This window comes from Opisthorchis viverrini (genome assembly GCF_000715545.1).
Source record: "Opisthorchis viverrini unplaced genomic scaffold opera_v5_431, whole genome shotgun sequence".
Classification (NCBI taxonomy): domain Eukaryota; kingdom Metazoa; phylum Platyhelminthes; class Trematoda; order Opisthorchiida; family Opisthorchiidae; genus Opisthorchis; species Opisthorchis viverrini.
Genome location: NW_008752090.1, coordinates 55,683 through 77,507, shown reverse-complemented (window position 1 = coordinate 77,507; position 21,825 = coordinate 55,683). Strand labels below are relative to the sequence as shown.

The 21,825-nt window shown below is 46.7% G+C and overlaps 2 protein-coding genes across 2 annotated transcripts in view; one reads left to right on the top strand and one right to left on the bottom strand.

Annotated features, from left to right (window-relative positions):
- T265_10980 (hypothetical protein) overlaps positions 1 to 20,077 on the bottom strand; it is a gene marked incomplete at both ends in the record, with an annotated part of 64,448 nt that extends 44,371 nt beyond the window's left edge. The window contains 2 exons of the mRNA XM_009177509.1: positions 3,366 to 4,096; positions 20,041 to 20,077. Of these exons, the coding sequence (XP_009175773.1) occupies positions 3,366 to 4,096; positions 20,041 to 20,077 (768 nt within the window). The remainder of the gene's footprint in view (positions 1 to 3,365; positions 4,097 to 20,040) is intronic.
- T265_10979 (hypothetical protein) overlaps positions 4,084 to 21,825 on the top strand; it is a gene marked incomplete at both ends in the record, with an annotated part of 40,606 nt that continues 22,864 nt past the window's right edge. Inside the window, 2 exons of the mRNA XM_009177508.1 lie at positions 4,084 to 4,106; positions 15,933 to 16,068. Of these exons, the coding sequence (XP_009175772.1) occupies positions 4,084 to 4,106; positions 15,933 to 16,068 (159 nt within the window). The remainder of the gene's footprint in view (positions 4,107 to 15,932; positions 16,069 to 21,825) is intronic.

Sequence of the window (21,825 nt, the reverse complement as noted above, 5' to 3'; positions counted from 1 at the left end):
TGCCACCCGAAGGGAGCATGAAGGCTGGAATATTGCCAGGTTGCCCAAGCCCAGACAGGAGCTGTCAAGGTGCTGAAGTTGAGTTCGAACCAAGGAACTTTCGGTTAGTAGTCTGACACCCTAACTAATGAGATACCTCGGAAGTCACATCAGCCCTCAAGGTAGCGTGGGGGGAAAGTCAACACACGAATTTCAAAGACCAGAGTTGTCTTTTTCGATTCATGCCAATCATGGCGTCAAAAAAGCTAGCCGTGGACGTCTAAGAATGGGCGTGCCAGACAACAGTGTGGACCGCACTGCTTTACAGTGGTGAAATGTTATCACCTTGAACAAAGGACCAGAGACATCCTCAGGTCTTTGACCAGCGATGTCTTAGAACTATGGATCGAATTGGCTGAGACCAACGAATTCGCGGTAGTCACGTAGCAGAGTTTCAGCGAATCAGGCGGTACTTAACTCAAACGCGCATCCACTACAGCAAGCCACTACCAAGCCATGATTTACGTATGCCGAGTTACCGTCTGCCAAAACGAGCTCCTTTTTCGTGCCTAATTTGGAGTGGCGGAAAACTAGGGGTGGACATAATTTGACATGGCGAAATGGGGTGAGGGATGTTACGAAAAGTTTTGGTGCTGTTTACCTTCCACCATGGGGCCCACTTTACTCCCTGTGCTTGGATAGACGTTGGACGATACGGCGCCTAACAGGTAACGGTGGAGTTCACACTATCAGTCTCTATCCAGGTTGTCCGGCTGAGTGAAGGTGTAGAAACTTCAGATGCTGGTCGTGGGCCAGCCCTGGATATTCCCCCTACCCAATTCTTTCATTTTTTTTCATTGTATGGCGTTATTCAAATAAACTGGCATGGGTGTACGGCAGTGAAGCACCAGTGTTGTCCTCTGGCGTTGCTGCCAAGTGGTTACGATGGAAAATTCCTCATCTCCAATAGTGTCGGCTCAACAAGAGAATACCGGTTAAAGTAATAAAAACTGATGGTGTGTCTGAGTCATCCTACCCCTCCACGTTGTGGAAGATTGAAGCGGTTTACCCAGTCCGAGTCATTGAGATTCGTGTCTGACCCACTTCTACGTGCTACTAATAGGAATGAAGATTCATGAGGATCTCAAGTCACGATAGCCGTAAGTATATCCTAAGGGTTAATGAGGAATCATTTTCGTATCATGAGCTTCGTTGATCCATTCACTGGCCTTTTGCGATATTTTGGACATACGAGTGCAACCGCGATAGTGAGACCACTGCCGTTCGGTGAACACATCGAGGATTGATTTCCGTGATCTTATTAAGATGGCAATGCAACGAAATCCCTAACACGTGCATGGACGGATGCCACCGAATAAGACATCCAGTGGGGATTTTGTCCTGATTTTCGTCGCAGTGTCAAGGCTTGCAGCTAGCCAGCCAGTGACAAACAAAGGAAGATAACATTGAGAGCGATGAGGGAACGCTCGATGATGGTGAATATATGTCGTACAAGTACCGAATAACGTGTTTCGCACAAACCAAGCGGTTTATATTGTACTAGTGATGGCGAAAGGATCTGGCACGTTGACACACACCGTATTGACCTACCTTATCTTCACTAGAAAAGCTGACAACCTTGAACGGTCGTATTTCCGGCATTATTTACCTGTCAAACACTCAGCCTGAAAAGCACTACGAACTGGTCACCGCTGATTGTGTGCCATCAGACAAACTTACGCAGCAGCGTTCCCACGGAGTCAGCGCTGTACCAAGCAAGACTAGGACCTCCATTGGCTCACCGACTCAATCAGAAAGTTCAGATCGTTCAGTAGGGGAGCCAACCCACAAGCATAATCCGAGCAGACGATCGAATTATAATTACGACGAAACAAAAACGGACAGAAGTCGTCACGTAACCACCGATGTCTCGAGTACAGGAGGTTCACGGATTCACGGATTCACGGATTGATACACAGGATCAAACTGGCATGGGTGTACGGCAGTGAAGCACCAGTGTTGTCCTCTGGCGTTGCTGCCAAGTGGTTACGATGGAAAATTCCTCATCTCCAATAGTGTCGGCTCAACAAGAGAATACCGGTTAAAGTAATAAAAACTGATGGTGTGTCTGAGTCATCCTACCCCTCCACGTTGTGGAAGATTGAAGCGGTTTACCCAGTCCGAGTCATTGAGATTCGTGTCTGACCCACTTCTACGTGCTACTAATAGGAATGAAGATTCATGAGGATCTCAAGTCACGATAGCCGTAAGTATATCCTAAGGGTTAATGAGGAATCATTTTCGTATCATGAGCTTCGTTGATCCATTCACTGGCCTTTTGCGATATTTTGGACATACGAGTGCAACCGCGATAGTGAGACCACTGCCGTTCGGTGAACACATCGAGGATTGATTTCCGTGATCTTATTAAGATGGCAATGCAACGAAATCCCTAACACGTGCATGGACGGATGCCACCGAATAAGACATCCAGTGGGGATTTTGTCCTGATTTTCGTCGCAGTGTCAAGGCTTGCAGCTAGCCAGCCAGTGACAAACAAAGGAAGATAACATTGAGAGCGATGAGGGAACGCTCGATGATGGTGAATATATGTCGTACAAGTACCGAATAACGTGTTTCGCACAAACCAAGCGGTTTATATTGTACTAGTGATGGCGAAAGGATCTGGCACGTTGACACACACCGTATTGACCTACCTTATCTTCACTAGAAAAGCTGACAACCTTGAACGGTCGTATTTCCGGCATTATTTACCTGTCAAACACTCAGCCTGAAAAGCACTACGAACTGGTCACCGCTGATTGTGTGCCATCAGACAAACTTACGCAGCAGCGTTCCCACGGAGTCAGCGCTGTACCAAGCAAGACTAGGACCTCCATTGGCTCACCGACTCAATCAGAAAGTTCAGATCGTTCAGTAGGGGAGCCAACCCACAAGCATAATCCGAGCAGACGATCGAATTATAATTACGACGAAACAAAAACGGACAGAAGTCGTCACGTAACCACCGATGTCTCGAGTACAGGAGGTTCACGGATTCACGGATTCACGGATTGATACACAGGATCGAGGCTTTTGCCCAAGTTTCCCGGGTCGGTTTTGTTCTTGTCGGTCAGTGGCTGTCGTTCACCTGAAAGGCACAAGTGAAAAAAGGGTGTAGCACTGCTCTTTATGTTCTCACCGCGGGGCAGTATGCTTGCCAGCGCGAGGAATCGCATAAAAAATGTCTAATAATGCTTTAAACCGGGTTCTAGAAGGAGCGTGAACAACCGCCGGAGGAAGGCCATTCCACGCACCTACTACCCGAAATGAGAAAAAATTATGTCTAATGAATGTGTGTGCCCTGGGCTTGAAAATTTTCTTACTGTTTCCTCGCCGGGTGTTTGCTGGGTCAACGGTAAAAACCTGTTTGCCAAGCTTTGTTCAAACAGGGCGTAAGTAAGAATTAGGCTCCCTCGGAGGCGACGGTACTCCAGGGGAAAGAGATCAAGCGTCGCGAGACGCGTTTCGTAGTCCACGGACTTGAGGCCGGCAACCATTCTCGTGGCGGCCCGCTGGACACGCTCAATGAGGGTAACGTCTTTCGTACGTCCTGAGTAGACAACTTGGTTGGCGTACTCCAGGAGCGGTCTGACGTAGGCCCCATAGAGTATTTGGAAGTCCATGCGAGTAATACGGGAGAAGGTACGTCGGATCATCCGTAAAACGGCGAATGCCTTTTGGGCCGATTTCTCATGGTGTAGTGCGAAGGACAAGTTTGAGGAGACCCAGATGCCTAAATCTTTTTTGGCATCTATCCTCATGATGTTTTCTGGTCTCTTTTCACCATGCATAAAAAAGGCATTCGCTGAGTCTCCTCCAAACGATATATGGACGCATTTTTCATCATTCAGAGGAAGGTGCCAGTCCAACGACCACTGCTTGGCAGCGTCTACATCCATTTGGGGGGGGGCACTGGCATTGGAACTCCAGGATTTCAATTCATCCGCAAAAAGTAGACATGGGCTTGCAAGAACATCTGGGAGGTCGTTGACGTAGATCAGAAACAGCACTGGTCCCAGGACAGAGCCTTGAGAAACTGCAATGGAGACCGGCGCTGGGGAGGGGTAGGTCGAACCTATTCTCACTCGGAATGATCTGTTTGATAGGGACGCTTTGATCGAGAGTAGGATTTTCTATTTAATCCCGTAACACACGGGTTTGTGGAGCAGCAGAACGTGTAAGACCCTATCAAATGCTTTTAAGAAGGCGAAAAATATGGCGTCCGATATGAGTCCCTCGTCCTTTGCTTGGGTTANCCCTCGTCCTTGGCTTGGGTTAAGCTGTTCATAAACGCGAGCATGTTTGTCACGCAAGAGCGGTTTGGGAGAAATCCGTGTTGGGCTGGAGATATCAGATTGCTGGAAGTAAGGTGATCTAGGATAGCTCGCTTTAGAATGCGTTCCAGCAGCTTGCACGGCACGCTAGTGAGGCTTATAGGCCTGTAGCGCCCAGGTGATCGTTGGTCACCAGTTTTGTAGATTGGAGTGACAATCGCCTACTTCCAAACAAGGGAAAGTGGTTTCCATCAAGCAACTGACGAAACGCCAGGTTGGAATGATGTGTCAGTGTAGACGACGTTTTCTTCAGATTCCTTGGATGGACCTCGTCGGGTCTAAACGCACATAATAGGTTGATCTTGTGCAAGAGTTGACGAATGTCCTCCACCGTGTAGACCAGGTCGGTGAGAGGCTTGTCCTAGTTACGCCTTGACAACAGTGGGTGTGACGTGGACGCTGGGGCTGAATGTAGACCGCATAGTGTTCTCTGTAGAGCTCAGATACCGTCACTGTCCCTCGAGTAAACACGGATGGCTTGTTTCCGCGGCGATGTCTCATGTATTTGAACAGTACGTTTTTGTTTTTCCGGGCGAGGTCTAGGATGGTGGCTTGTTTTCGTATGTTCCATTAGCGGATTTCTGATTTACAGCGGTTCCCCATTTTGCGAAATGTTAGCTCATCTTCTGCAGCCACTAGAGTCGACTTTTTGAAAAAAGTTGGAACCTCTTTTCCGGAATTCGCGGAATCCTTTTAGGCAGCATACGGCCCATCCGACCGCGTGCTGGTTTCTTTGGGACGAACGTCACGTCAGCCTCTTGAACTTTCTGGACAATGGTACTATATAATCGTTCCGCTGAAGCTGGCCTCCTTTTAAGTTGTTCAAGAAATGTGCGCATTCCTGAGAAGCATGCGTGGCAGAAGTCCCAAAACAACGTTCGAAGTTCAGGATTTTTGGCCCAACATCTGATGAAATCAATGGTCGGCACAGATTGGCCGCTATGTCCCAGTGGAGCGGTAATTTTTACCTGATCAACGAAGTGTCTTTCGTTAGTGACGACCGAATCCAGGAGAGATGGTAGTTGGTCTGCGCCATATCTGGTGGGTGCAACGACATGTTGAGTCCAAGCGCTCCGTTGATCGACTTCAGTCAGCACCGCTGCAAAAAGCTCGCTTGAGCCGACGCACTGGAGCTCCATCCAATCGATCAATGAAAATGATGGCAGGTCGCTGTTGGCCTAGTGGAACTACGCTGATGACTAAATAAATGTGTCGGACGCAGTTTGAATCCCGAGTCCACTAAATTTCTGCTTTTTTTCTTCTCATATTGTAAATGTAACTAGGTTAATGCCTATTACGTTTTCCCGATCTGTAAAGTCTGTGTTTGTTGTTTGAAAGGCATGATTCACATAATGCCCGATTGAACAGTCGTCCCCCTGTCGCTTTTCTGCCTAAAGCGGTGATTAAACATTATTATATGAAAAGCATTCTATATTAGTATCAGGCGTGAAAGCCGAAAAAGCAGAGTTCGCCAAATTCGTCCCAGTCAGTAGGGTTTGTGGATCTTGATAACCAACGGCTCACTTTGTATTGTTGCCCGGATGTATCTTCACTGGTATATTGATACTCAAGTCCTTCTTCCTGGAGCGCCAACTAGTTTTTTGATAACTTCTCCATTAGCTGAGCCAGATTTACGATTAGTTGAAGAATTGCGGTACTCTGCCGAAATACAAGCGGCAACACATTGCATATGAAGTTGGAAAGGTGCTTATCGACCAGTATATCCACGACGGCTTCGGTAAGTACCAGTCTCAATTGATAACTTCATTGGTTTTTACCGTCATTACCGTCATTGTTTGCAACACTCCATCAATGTGACCGTGTATTGATGGTGGAATCTGACGCTTGGTTTAAAGGATTCGCTGACATCGCAAGCGGTAATTCTACGCACCACGTTAGATATGTGTGGGGTGAAGTCTGGCGGAGTATTTAATCATAACTATGTAGGTAAGTGCGGTGCACCTTTCTTAAGCATTGGTCATGGGGATCGGGTGAGGGGCCTTGTATAACTTCGTCAAAAGCGGGCATTTGTCCCCTCTGCTTGGGCTACTCAACTGGTTCAAGGGTATGATCGGTGGGCAGTTCTGCATCAAGGTATTTCTCGTGGATAACATGATATCTCAGTGCGAGCTGTCAGAGGCCCACCCGGCTGTAACGCACGCCAGGCTATTAAGAAGTACATAAGTTCCGGAAGCCTGTAGCAATTTATCTGGCTGGTCATTTCCAGCGGGGGACGACACACGTTTTGACGCACTACTCGCTTTGATAATACGGTAGGAAAATGAGCCAATTTGTAATCCACTTGATATTGGTCATTCAGATTTCAATGATTTAAAGATCATAAGGATGGGCGACCCTGGATTTGTCTCGTGCCCAGGAACCATACATCACCCGATATCGTGTCGCTTATGCGCGGCCCAGGTTGGTCCTCTTTGGACACATGACTGCTACGCCAATAGCCCATAGTGTACCACCTAGATGGTCTACCGGCACGTTGAGTACTTCGTATGCGAGTATAAGATGCACGCCACTCACTACCGTGACCTTGATAAATTCTGGAAAGAGACAGCTATGTTCTTCTCATTGTTTACCGCCCGGTGCGCATTGACTCGCGCATGCCAAAGCTGAAATTCTACCATAACTGGCCAGTATAATGTTGGAGATACTTTATTAATACTGGCTAGATTTGGGTGAGTGAAGGTCTTTCGGGGCCATACCTAACTGTGATGCTACCTTGACGGGGCAACCGGACTAACCGGCTGCCATGACCGCACAGGCTACGCTGGTCTGAAGTACATCCTGTAAAGTTTAGCCACACCAGAAGAGCTAATGGCTAGAGGCCAGTTTGATTGCACCAAGCGCTAAATGTCTTCGTTACAGCTCCTGATGTTTCTACCCGCCAAAATTCAGTAATAATGAAACTTGATGCGAAATTAGCATGCAAGGATGTATAAGTGAATGTAAGTATCCCGTAGTTTATTCTTATGCTTAGAAAAAAATAAATTGACACCATTTACCCACCCAGTAAATAAAAAGTCGCTACGGCGACGCATTTAGTTACACTTTTAAGGACGCTTCATGGCATCCCGGGGCTCAACTTTGAACCATAAAGTAAAGCCGTCCCTGCGACTGCCATGTACGCAGCCTCATCAACTTTGCTTGGGTCGCTCATTTTCAATAGTTGGTTAGATTTATGTAGTTGCCTTCATAAGTTTAGGATGTTTCAACGCTTTTACTGGAGGCCTGACCGACCGTAGACTTTTCATTTCAGAATTATCGTCGACTGACATTGGGTGGAAGGTGCTAATCGGAGTGGCTACCCAGTACGTTTGTACGAGTGCATCAAATAAACAAAAAAGTGCGGTTAACAAACGCTGCTCTTGTATTAAACGAGCGCGTCAGAATTGCATCGCGAACAGTTGCGAATACCAGCGCTCGTCACTCGATGCATTTTTTGGCCTCCTTGACATTATGTTCACGACTTGGAGATGTTTCTCAAAGGGGTGGCGAAAATTTACACAAGGATCGTAAAAAAATTATAAATAAGCTCCCAAGCAAACGCCTCCTCGGGGTGTCTATCATTCATAAAGCTGCACTGTTCCATTAGGAATAATAATAATGTTTATTCCCAATTTGCGGATGGCGTACCGTCAGGCATGATGATGCATCCAGTCAGAATAAAGCACGACTGGGGGGAGTACTAGGTACTAGACAGGTACTAGGAGTTGCGCAAAATGGAAGACGATGTCAGAAATAGTGGACAATATCCGATGAAGTACTAATAATAGGCTCATTATTTCCCTACTTGTCAGGAACATACCGATTGAGGCCTGATCGGATGGTTACAGCCTGAGCACGGCGGACCACAACACAGCGTGGAGGAAGGTACAACCAACGAAGCATGCTTTTTACATGAAAAGTCATTGCAATTGCGGGAACTGAAAAAATAAAAAAGTAGGACAATGGGCACGAGGTCCGACTGGTTCAAAAATGACGTCGGCTTATATGAACTGAAAGTGAGGACCGTTCTTGGCTACGAGTGACCTTGGGCGGTTGAACAAACGGAGATGGAGATGAAAATAATTTGAAGTGAAAGCAAATGACAAGTTTTGTCTAACAAATATGGTTTAACCTGAGACTAAGTAGACTCACTAGTGCCACTGATGTAGGGAAGTCGGGTGCAAAGATGTGGTTCGATGGGAAAGTCGTGCTAATGCACACGGCCAAACGAACACTGTATGGAATTGAACTTGTGTGAGAAGCATGATATGTATCGGAATCAGGTACGATCAAAGGCTACATGCTACCTGGGAAAGAGCGCACAAATCCCCAGCTATGACGCGAGCCCAACCACTCATAGCGCAGAGAGAAGAAGACCAGACCATCAGCAGAGGGCTTTTACTGCCTCAGACAAAGGTGAATCACGGTGAGAGCAACGTCGTATATATATTTCGGGCGACCTTGGGGAGGGATGAATCGGTTAGTGCACACAAAGTATGACTGGCCAATAGGAAAAAGACGCGTCTTTTTGGATTAAGGTTCAACACGGCGGAAAAGGCGCAAAATTTAAAAATTCAAAATTTTCGGAAAATAACTTGACAATAACTCGAAAAATAAGCCGTCTTTGGGGATACTAAAATCTCCAACATTGGAATTGAACTTATGGAGGAGGCAAGCCGGAATTGCAGCAGAAAACCAGGTTGATCAAATCCGGTCGAATGTTTCATAGAAATAACTTGCCTCAGACGCAATTGAGGTAAAGTGAAAAATTTGCTGGTAGTTGTAATTACTGGCTCAAGTAAGAGAGAGTTCGCGGGAGTGCCATCCCAGTAAGTACGGCAGTGCCCTACCATCATTGCACTGACACGTTTCGGCTTATGGACAGCCCGGTAACGGTTGTCAAGGTTGCCACAATTGAGGAGGGGATACGCAATTCACTAGCAGCTGAATCTGGGTTAGGCAAGGAGATTGACCAGATAGAGTCAGGCCGATGCAGGGTCAAGGATACTTTAACTTCAGTTGTAGGAGCATGTGAGTGAAGACAGGGAACCAGCCAGATTGAGTGAATAATGGTTGTACGGGGCGTTTGGGCAACTACAGCCGGGGCTCGAAGCTTGGTGGAGCCCTGTTCCGGTTGGCATTTGTCCCACAACACCAAGAAATACAAGTGGACGACAGCTGTCCTTCCGTTTGTTCTAAATAAAATAAAATTTAAAAAATTAAAGAATGTTTATGCATGGGGTGGCCTGAGAGTACCGTGTGAGGCTCACGGCTAACGTCGAGGTGCGAGGAGTTGCGAATTTCGTTTTCGTGGTGTCATACCATTCCTAGTACACTTGATCATCCAAACAAAGCACACACCTTCCCTGTTGTCATCTAGAGCAATCGTATGCACAAAATGCTAATAACCTATCATTTCATGATTACAAGCAGTCACAGCTAGCATTTAATGGCTGTTTTTGCCATGCATATTGATACTCAAGTCCTTCTTCCTGGAGCGCCAACTAGTTTTTTGATAACTTCTCCATTAGCTGAGCCAGATTTACGATTAGTTGAAGAATTGCGGTACTCTGCCGAAATACAAGCGGCAACACATTGCATATGAAGTTGGAAAGGTGCTTATCGACCAGTATATCCACGACGGCTTCGGTAAGTACCAGTCTCAATTGATAACTTCATTGGTTTTTACCGTCATTACCGTCATTGTTTGCAACACTCCATCAATGTGACCGTGTATTGATGGTGGAATCTGACGCTTGGTTTACAGGATTCGCTGACATCGCAAGCGGTAATTCTACGCACCACGTTAGATATGTGTGGGGTGAAGTCTGGCGGAGTATTTAATCATAACTATGTAGGTAGGTGCGGTGCACCTTTCTTAAGCATTGGTCATGGGGATCGGGTGAGGGGCCTTGTATAACTTCGTCAAAAGCGGGCATTTGTCCCCTCTGCTTGGGCTACTCAACTGGTTCAAGGGTATGATCGGTGGGCAGTTCTGCATCAAGGTATTTCTCGTGGATAACATGATATCTCAGTGCGAGCTGTCAGAGGCCCACCCGGCTGTAACGCACGCCAGGCTATTAAGAAGTACATAAGTTCCGGAAGCCTGTAGCAATTTATCTGGCTGGTCATTTCCAGCGGGGGACGACACACGTTTTGACGCACTACTCGCTTTGATAATACGGTAGGAAAATGAGCCAATTTGTAATCCACTTGATATTGGTCATTCAGATTTCAATGATTTAAAGATCATAAGGATGGGCGACCCTGGATTTGTCTCGTGCCCAGGAACCATACATCACCCGATATCGTGTCGCTTATGCGCGGCCCAGGTTGGTCCTCTTTGGACACATGACTGCTACGCCAATAGCCCATAGTGTACCACCTAGATGGTCTACCGGCACGTTGAGTACTTCGTATGCGAGTATAAGATGCACGCCACTCACTACCGTGACCTTGATAAATTCTGGAAAGAGACAGCTATGTTCTTCTCATTGTTTACCGCCCGGTGCGCATTGACTCGCGCATGCCAAAGCTGAAATTCTACCATAACTGGCCAGTATAATGTTGGAGATACTTTATTAATACTGGCTAGATTTGGGTGAGTGAAGGTCTTTCGGGGCCATACCTAACTGTGATGCTACCTTGACGTGGCAACCGGACTAACCGGCTGCCATGACCGCACAGGCTACGCTGGTCTGAAGTACATCCTGTAAAGTTTAGCCACACCAGAAGAGCTAATGGCTAGAGGCCAGTTTGATTGCACCAAGCGCTAAATGTCTTCGTTACAGCTCCTGATGTTTCTACCCGCCAAAATTCAGTAATAATGAAACTTGATGCGAAATTAGCATGCAAGGATGTATAAGTGAATGTAAGTATCCCGTAGTTTATTCTTATGCTTAGAAAAAAATAAATTGACACCATTTACCCACCCAGTAAATAAAAAGTCGCTACGGCGACGCATTTAGTTACACTTTTAAGGACGCTTCATGGCATCCCGGGGCTCAACTTTGAACCATAAAGTAAAGCCGTCCCTGCGACTGCCATGTACGCAGCCTCATCAACTTTGCTTGGGTCGCTCATTTTCAATAGTTGGTTAGATTTATGTAGTTGCCTTCATAAGTTTAGGATGTTTCAACGCTTTTACTGGAGGCCTGACCGACCGTAGACTTTTCATTTCAGAATTATCGTCGACTGACATTGGGTGGAAGGTGCTAATCGGAGTGGCTACCCAGTACGTTTGTACGAGTGCATCAAATAAACAAAAAAGTGCGGTTAACAAACGCTGCTCTTGTATTAAACGAGCGCGTCAGAATTGCATCGCGAACAGTTGCGAATACCAGCGCTCGTCACTCGATGCATTTTTTGGCCTCCTTGACATTATGTTCACGACTTGGAGATGTTTCTCAAAGGGGTGGCGAAAATTTACACAAGGATCGTGAAAAAATTATAAATAAGCTCTCAAGCAAACGCCTCCTCGGGGTGTCTATCATTCATAAAGCTGCACTGTTCCATTAGGAATAATAATAATGTTTATTCCCAATTTGCGGATGGCGTACCGTCAGGCATGATGATGCATCCAGTCAGAATAAAGCACGACTGGGGGGAGTACTAGGTACTAGACAGGTACTAGGAGTTGCGCAAAATGGAAGACGATGTCAGAAATAGTGGACAATATCCGATGAAGTACTAATAATAGGCTCATTATTTCCCTACTTGTCAGGAACATACCGATTGAGGCCTGATCGGATGGTTACAGCCTGAGCACGGCGGACCACAACACAGCGTGGAGGAAGGTACAACCAACGAAGCATGCTTTTTACATGAAAAGTCATTGCAATTGCGGGAACTGAAAAAATAAAAAAGTAGGACAATGGGCACGAGGTCCGACTGGTTCAAAAATGACGTCGGCTTATATGAACTGAAAGTGAGGACCGTTCTTGGCTACGAGTGACCTTGGGCGGTTGAACAAACGGAGATGGAGATGAAAATAATTTGAAGTGAAAGCAAATGACAAGTTTTGTCTAACAAATATGGTTTAACCTGAGACTAAGTAGACTCACTAGTGCCACTGATGTAGGGAAGTCGGGTGCAAAGATGTGGTTCGATGGGAAAGTCGTGCTAATGCACACGGCCAAACGAACACTGTATGGAATTGAACTTGTGTGAGAAGCATGATATGTATCGGAATCAGGTACGATCAAAGGCTACATGCTACCTGAGAAAGAGCGCACAAATCCCCAGCTATGACGCGAGCCCAACCACTCATAGCGCAGAGAGAAGAAGACCAGACCATCAGCAGAGGGCTTTTACTGCCTCAGACAAAGGTGAATCACGGTGAGAGCAACGTCGTATATATATTTCGGGCGACCTTGGGGAGGGATGAATCGGTTAGTGCACACAAAGTATGACTGGCCAATAGGAAAAAGACGCGTCTTTTTGGATTAAGGTTCAACACGGCGGAAAAGGCGCAAAATTTAAAAATTCAAAATTTTCGGAAAATAACTTGACAATAACTCGAAAAATAAGCCGTCTTTGGGGATACTAAAATCTCCAACATTGGAATTGAACTTATGGAGGAGGCAAGCCGGAATTGCAGCAGAAAACCAGGTTGATCAAATCCGGTCGAATGTTTCATAGAAATAACTTGCCTCAGACGCAATTGAGGTAAAGTGAAAAATTTGCTGGTAGTTGTAATTACTGGCTCAAGTAAGAGAGAGTTCGCGGGAGTGCCATCCCAGTAAGTACGGCAGTGCCCTACCATCATTGCACTGACACGTTTCGGCTTATGGACAGCCCGGTAACGGTTGTCAAGGTTGCCACAATTGAGGAGGGGATACGCAATTCACTAGCAGCTGAATCTGGGTTAGGCAAGGAGATTGACCAGATAGAGTCAGGCCGATGCAGGGTCAAGGATACTTTAACTTCAGTTGTAGGAGCATGTGAGTGAAGACCGGGGACCAGCCAGATTGAGTGAATAATGGTTGTACGGGGCGTTTGGGCAACTACAGCCGGGGCTCGAAGCTTGGTGGAGCCTTGTTCCGGTTGGCACTTGTCCCACAACACCAAGAAATACAAGTGGACGACAGCTGTCCTTCCGTTTGTTCTAAATAAAATAAAATTTAAAAAATTAAAGAATGTTTATGCATGGGGTGGCCTGAGAGTACCGTGTGAGGCTCACGGCTAACGTCGAGGTGCGAGGAGTTGCGAATTTCGTTTTCGTGGTGTCATACCATTCCTAGTACACTTGATCATCCAAACAAAGCACACACCTTCCCTGTTGTCATCTAGAGCAATCGTATGCACAAAATGCTAATAACCTATCATTTCATGATTACAAGCAGTCACAGCTAGCATTTAATGGCTGTTTTTGCCATGCATCATTCGTTTTCTTGAGTTGACACCATTGACTCGGCGACTGGTGATCCTTAATCTTACTTTATTGTTAGGTTGACGTAGGAGACCTCAATCAAGCTATGATTCTTATCAACCATCTAGGAAGCTGTTGCTTTTTACTCGTCTTTTGTCACTGTTTACGTTAACCACTCTTTCTACACAACAAGGACCCTATGTCACGATGCTTTGGTAAGCCAAAAACATCCGCCCGTTCTCAACTAGTCCAACAGCTAGCCTCCCTGCTAGCTATCTCGACGACAATTTTTTCACCTTCCTAAAACTAAACACCTACTCTGGCGCAACTAGTACAAGGCTTCTAGATCAGCAAACGAGTTCACCTTTCTTGGGTCCATTCAGCCTGCTGATATCCCCTTTTAGCTTTTTTTCTATTGACGCCGTTGTGTCTTACGACTTCTAACGCCCGCCACTGCTTTCATTATATTTCTTTCCCGTCGCCCCTCTTCACAAGCTGCAAACCTCGATTGAGGTTGCCCAAACACCCCTTAGAACTGTTATTCATTCAAACTGACTGGTGTCCGGTCTACCCTCACACGGTCCTACAACGACATCTGCATAACTCTCTGTGTCCATCTTCGTCTCACCCAGAACCAGCTGCCACGGAACTGCGCACCCCTTCTCCGACCGCGGCGCTCTTGACGACCGTTACGGGGCTGTCCATAAACCGAAGCATGTCAGTGCAATGATGACATGGCACTGTCATACCCAGTGAGATGACGATCCCGCAGCTATTTTCTCCAGAATCTCGACCACAACCCCTCGCCCACTCAAGCCTGTAGTCACAACTGTGAGCAAATTTTTCACCCGGTCCCGTCTCTGGGATGAGCTGCGATTTCGGCTTGCCTTATCCACAAACCCAAATCCGTATACGGTGTTCGGGCCATCCTGTGTATTAGCACCTTGCCCCATCCAACCTATCCCCTGCACCTGACTTCCCTACAGCAGCGCAACCTTTCAGTCGGCTTAGTTTCAGATTGAACTACATTTTTGAGACCAAACCCGCCATGTGCTCCCAATTCGAATTATCCCATCTCCATCTCCACTTCTGCGCGTTGTGACTCTGGCCATTTACCTAACCACACAAGGTCACTCAGGGCCAGCAATGGTTTCCAGCTTTATTTCATGCCAACTGGGCTACGTCTTCGGACTAGTCGGACCTCATGCCCATCGTTCCCAACACGTTGGTAAAGAAACCCATTATTACTATTTCATTGGATATTCCCCACTGTTTATGACGTTGTCCTCTTTTTGTGCAATCCACACCGCCACAAACCCTCAGTCATGCTTCCTTCTGACTGTAACCATATGATCATGCCAGACGGTATGCCACCCACAAGTTGGGAATAAACATTATTCTTATCACTATTGCAACGCCCCAAAGTGTTCCTTGGTGGAGCCTCAATACCTCGAATCAAGCGGGATTTTTGCAGTGGCCCTGGCCAAAGTCGTTCAGGGCAGCGCTTCCACTTAACGTATCGTCGCACCAAACAGATACCGCACAGGCGAACTACAATCCATCCTGGATGTGGTCATCACCAACGACAGATTCTTTGCTGATCAGGTGTTAATTAACACTTCACTGAGAAGTAGTGATCAATGTGCGATTTCATCTGCTACTTGATCAGAAATCTCGATCCCCAAACGTATATTCGAAACGTCTTTCGTGAAGACCTCTCAGGGGTGTGCATCGTTCTTGAACAAGTCAAAGCGATACCAGCTTCAGTGATAGAATTACATAGAGCCATTGTCCAGATAGTTTACCGGACTGATACGATGTTCGTCCTAAAAAAACCAGCATGCAGTCCGATGGGTCGCAAGCTACCTAAAAGTATTCCGCGCCTTCTGGAAAAAGACGCCAGCTTTTTACCAACAGCTGACTACAGGAAACACAGAAGATGAGCTGACGTTTTGTGCAATGCCGCGTCGCTGTAAATCAACCCCCCCTCAGTGGAACATAAAAAACAAGCCACCATTCTAATCCTCGCCCGGAAAAAGAATTGTGCTATCTAAATACATGGGGCATCACCGCAGAGTCAAGCCAAACGCATTGCGTTGAGGGACAGGACCTGGGGAGCTACGAGCGATCTAAAGGCAGTATCTGAATTTTACAGAGAACATCATGAGGTTTATATTCAGCTTCAGGGTCCTCGCCAATTGCAACTCGCCAAGGCATAAATATGGACGACCCCTAGCCTACTTATTCTTCACGGTGGAGGACATTCGTCAATTCCTTGCGCTGGATCAACCCGTTCCGCCTCTTAGAGCCAGACCACGTCCAGTAAGTATCCTGAGGAAAACGTCGCTCAAGGTGGCAACGCATTTCTAGCTAGTGTTTCGCCAAGACACAATCCTCCTGCTTGCAAGTGAGCAATTGTCACGCTAATCACGCTATCGCCCGGAAACTATTGTGCTGTAAGGCTCAATAGCGTGCCGTGCAAGGTGATGAAACGCATTCTGAGGCAAGCTATCCTGGATCACCTTACTTCCAACAACTTGATATCCCCAGCTCAACACGGATTTCTCCCTAACCATTCTTGCGTAACGAATATGTTGGTATTTATGGATAGCTTAACCCAAGCGGCTTAGGCTAAAGATTAGGGACTCAAATCTGATACATTATTTTTCGGCCCCTCGAAAGCATTTGATCGGGTCCCCCACGTAAGCTGCTCCACAAAATCGAGTCTTACCGGATTCAAAGAGAAATTTTGCGCTGGAGTGGGGCGCTCTTTTCAGCCAGAACACTCAGGGTGAAAGTAGGCTCGACCTACTCTTTTCCGGCGCCGGTCCCAATTGGGGTTCCACACACTTCTATTTCTGATATACACCAACGACATTTTAGATGTTCTTGCACGACCGTGTTGAATTTTTGCGAGCGGCTTGAAATCCTTTAATACCAATGCCAGCGCTGTCCAAATGGATGTAGTCGTTGCAAGGCAGTAGTCGTTGGGCCGGCACCTTACTCTGAATGGCGGAAAGCGCGTCCATTTGTCAATACCCTTTTCTCACTGAATCATGAGAAAACAGCTCAAAAAGCATTTGCTGTTCCACGGTGCCTACGCCCCGTATTGATCACACAAGCCACATTGGCTTACGTCTGACCGTTTCTTCTTGAATATGCCACCAAGGAAGTGTCCTTCATTGAAAGTGTCCAGCGAGCTGCTAAGTAAATGGACCATCCTCAACCCGTGGTCTTCGAAACGCGTCTCGTTGTGCTTGAACTATTTCGCCTGAATTATTGCTTCCTTCAAAGAGAACTAGTATTTACTCATGCACTGTGTGACCGGGGTTTGGACAACAGGATTTCACTATTGATCGAGTAGACACAGGGTGGAGGCAAGGCAAGCAGATTTTGAAGCTCAGGAAACACTTTTGTTGGGCAAATTGGTCTCATTTTGGGCAGTTGCTGCGTTGAATAACCCTCCTCTGACGGTTGTCCACGCTCCATTTAGGATCCAGTTCAAAGCACCATTAGGTACTTTCTATGCGACTCCTTGCGCTGATGAGCTTACTGCTTACTGAACGACAAGAACAAATTCATTCCAAGAAGCTTGGGCGAAAACCTCCGTCCTGCGCACCTATCTGTGAGTCGTAACCTGCAGTTGCAGAGAAAAGCAGCGCTCCAATTGAAACATTTACTGTATCAAGGACGTCTGCTGTTCCCGCGGCGTTCGGCTGCTGAATGACTGGGGTCGTTTGTGAATTAACCTCCGATTGTTTCCGGACGTTCCATGTTTCGTCCGAAGAGGACGAAAGTTACAAATGACTACAAGATTACTGGCTCCGTTCTGGGTACGGGTGTCAGTGGGAAAGTCCTCAAATGTGTCCAGCTTCGCACTGGCACCACTTACGCTTTGAAGGTAAGGCTTTTGGTAATACTATCCTAAACATGTCAGGGCGTTTGTTTCCTATGAAAAACCATTCACGTCCTCTTAGAGACACTAGTCTCAGCGCCTCAAATATTCGCTTCCTTAGCAATGCGTTGGACAATCGCGGTTAGAATGTTTATGGTCTACTAAGTACATCACGCCTGTCGAATCATTCATGGCTTGCGGTACGATCATACCCTGTGGCGGATGTTCGATGGAGCAGGCGAAGTACGTCTGTCGTGTGAATGTTTTTGACGGTCGGTTATGAAGAAATGGATACACGGAGGGTGAGCAAGAGGTGCAAACAGATGGCCACACTTCAGATGCAGGTCGACTAATAGGTCTGGCAGGTAATTGAATATATATATATATATATATATATATATATATATATGGGTCGGAAGCCAAGTGCTCATCGTTTCTGAACGTGAAAGTTTGGATAACTCAGCATATTCTGTAGTGTCTTTTCACCACGTATGAACCAGAGAATGCATACTCAACTTCTTACTTCTGACAGGGTCTTGGTACCCAACTCAACGTTGGGTCGCTGCCTCATTTTTTCTAAAATTTTGCCTAGGAATTCCGAGAAACTGGAGAGTGAAGGAAGAGGTCGAATCTCAATGAAGGCTACGGTACGAGCTGTTTTGTGTAATGATGTGAGACAGCCTATTTGAGCACCGGAAACAAAACATCTCCCGGTCTCAAACGATCGTTGTTTCACGACCATCGCTCATGTGGATTGGTGTCAGCAAATGCGTAACGGGCCAACTAGAGAGCGAGTGGTCCCTTGTGCAGTCGAGACTAACGTCAAAGAATGTGTCCAGCATCAGGAGCTGCATTGGTTAGGCCATGTATTGCCCTTGCCGAGTCATTATTTGCCGAATTGGGTGCTGCTTTTCATACTCAGTTAAGAGTAGTGGAAGCAAGGAGTTGGCGAACCATCCACCTTGTAGGGGATTGTGAAAGAGATTTCCAAAAGTGTGGGTGCTACCGATGCGGTTCGCCCTGCGGAATGGGAATCGCGTGATCCTTGCTGTGCGTGGTTGGGGGCATTGCAAAATATGGCTGCTTGGATCGGTGGTGTTCTTGTTATCACTTCCTATCCAGATCGCCTGAATGACTGTCTGGAGGTGTTGTCATCTTGGAATGGTTTTGGTAGGCTACCAGGTTTACTTTTATCCTTTACATTATGATAAGGCTTCCAAATCACGGTTGTACGGCAGCGAAGCATTGGCGCTAAAGTTGGATTTTCTCCTGTAAGTGGTGATGATGATGATCGAAAGTTAAAAGAGCAGTAGTCTTAACAAATCCGTGAAGAAATTAGGTATTATACCCGGTAGGGTGGAGGAAGCTGTAGTCTTGGGCTTAGGAAGTGAGTTTGTTGTGGAAGTCTAACTACCATTGGAATAGGGCCTGCGAATCCCCAAGGGTGGTGATGCATGCATTCTGCACATTGTAGATGTAGCTATCCTCTTCATTCATGGGCCCAGATACGTATGATCCAAGTTCAGTACTTGGGCTTACGAATCCTTCCCCATAGGTGCTATTGACTCGGAGCTTGAGGTGATGGTACAGGTGATTAACTCACAGTTCACCTTTCTTGGGTCCATTCAGCCTGCTGATATCCCCTTTTAGCTTTTTTTCTATTGACGCCGTTGTGTCTTACGACTTCTAACGCCCGCCACTGCTTTCATTATATTTCTTTCCCGTCGCCCCTCTTCACAAGCTGCAAACCTCGATTGAGGTTGCCCAAACACCCCTTAGAACTGTTATTCATTCAAACTGACTGGTGTCCGGTCTACACTCACACGATCCTTCAACGCAAGGGAAATTATCCGTGAGCATACATCTGCATGACTCTCTGCGTCAATTTCCGTCTCACTCAGAGCCAGCTGCCACAGAACTACGTAGCCCTTCTCCGATCGCGGCACCCTTGACGACCGTTACGGGGCTGTCCATAGACCGAAGCATATCAGCGCGATGATGGTATGGCACTGTCATACCCAGTGAGATGGCGCTCCCGCACCTATTTTCTCCAGAATCCCGGCCGCAACCCCTCGCCCGCTCGAGCCTGTAGCCACAACTTCGAGCAAATTTTTCACCTGGCCTCGTCTCTGGGGTGAGCTCTTCCGTGCCCGATGAATTTTTGCTTGGATATTGCTGGCCTGGTTTTTCTGCTGCAATTTCGGCTTACCTTCTCCACAAGTCTAAATCCGTATACGGTGTTCTAGTCGCCCTTTTTATTAGCACCTTGCACCCATTCAACCTATCCACTGCTCCTGACTTCCCTACAACAGTGCAACCAGTGAGTCTGTTTAGTTTTAGATTAAACCAAATTTTTGAGACAAAAACTCGCCATGTGCTCCCAATTTGAATTATCCCACCTGCATCTCCACTTTTGCTCGTTGTGACTCCGGCCATTTACGTAACCGCCCAAGGTCACTCATGGCAAGCAATGCTTTTCAGCCTTAGTTCATGTCAGCTGATTGTCTTTGAACTAGTCGCACCTTGTGACCATTGTTCCCAATAAGTTGGGAAAGAAACCTGTTATTACCGCTTCATCGTACATTTCACACCGTTTATAACGTTGTCCTTATTTTGTGCAATCCGCACCCCACAAACACCCCAGTCATGCTTCATTCTGACTGAAACAATGATCATGCCGGGCGGTATGCCACCCACAGGTTGGGAATAAACATTATTATTATTATTAATGTTGATATATTTGACGCAAGGCACGCTTCCCGGACTAAGATGGTGCGCAGAATTTCCGTAAGCCAGCCCGTTCAATTCGTTGTTTCGGACGAGTAGGCTGGATCCAAACGTTTTCTGAGTACCCACCTGGGTGAAATCGGCGGTGAAAATTGTGTAATATAATGATAGTAATGTTTATTAATAACTTGTTTTGACATACCGTCCAGCATGATCATAATAATACAGTCATAATAAGAGAATGGCTGGGAATTTCATCGAAAAAGAACAGTGGCATGAACAATGGGCATTATCCGAAGTGGACTTGGTTGCGCCTGAGGCGGCATGGGTAGGGAAACAAAATTACAAGGACCGTTTCTTATGGGGATCATATCAGACGAGAGAAGATGCGATCGCCGAGATTCGGAAGTGGCAGAAAAAAGCAATGCGGTGGAGGGCATAGCAAGAGACTTCCTGTATGATGAAAAATTCAAACTTCAGGAAATGTGGAACCCGGATAATGGAACAGCGGAATTGCCACAATATGACCGACCAATGTAGACCAAAGCCAAATACCGGCATATAGGCTTCGTGGCACTGAGCTGTTGGTCGTATGGCCAGAGTCACAAAAAGCGTAAGTGAGGATGGTGAAGTGGAGGGATTTGCAGTACCGAAAAATGATAGTAGAAAACTCAGGATCACAGTGTGCAGTGAAGCCGGAGGGACGCACTGGTGTTGCTTCTGGGGCGGGGTCGGCTGTAAACGTTCCTTGGGAGAAAGAGTTCACGCAAAGGAACAAGAAGGAACGTGAACTGCGCGGAGAATGAATGACATGGTGAAGAGTACAAAGTAAAAGACATCGAGATGTTTAGATCCAATGTAAGGTTCAGCAGATTAGAATGAGTGCATCCCGGGGGTGGCTGGGGCCAGATGAATACTCTGATTGTGGTTGCAGGTATGGAAACGAGTGGGAAAGAGGGAGCTGTCAGAGCAAGAAGTGAACAGGTGCATGTGTGCTATCAAACTGTGCACGGCCGTGCCGTGCCGTCGTTGCACCGAGATACTCCATCTTCTGGGAAGCCCTGTGACAGACGTCGTGATTTAGACTGTTGTGCTGGGATGGTCAGTCCTGTGAGCAGAGGGATGTTGTGGCTTCGCCGGGGGGTTCCGGAGGGAAAGCAAAACCAATGTACTATCACAAGTAGTATTTTCTGTCCCGCCTGGAATCCCTTCGGACTTAATCTTCAGAAGTTATCTCCGGGTTTGAGACAATGTTTACTTTTAAAATGTGTGAAGACCTGAAGCGAAGAACTGGTGGTTTCACGCGAATTGGTAACGTTCAGTGCTCATGGAATTCCCCTCATTTAAACAAGCAGCCGCTAGCCACATCTGTCAAACGTGCCCTTAGTCAGTTCTGTTTGATGAGTGATGTTTCGTGTTGCCCAGGCCCAACTAAAGTAAACCAAAAAAGTCAGTCG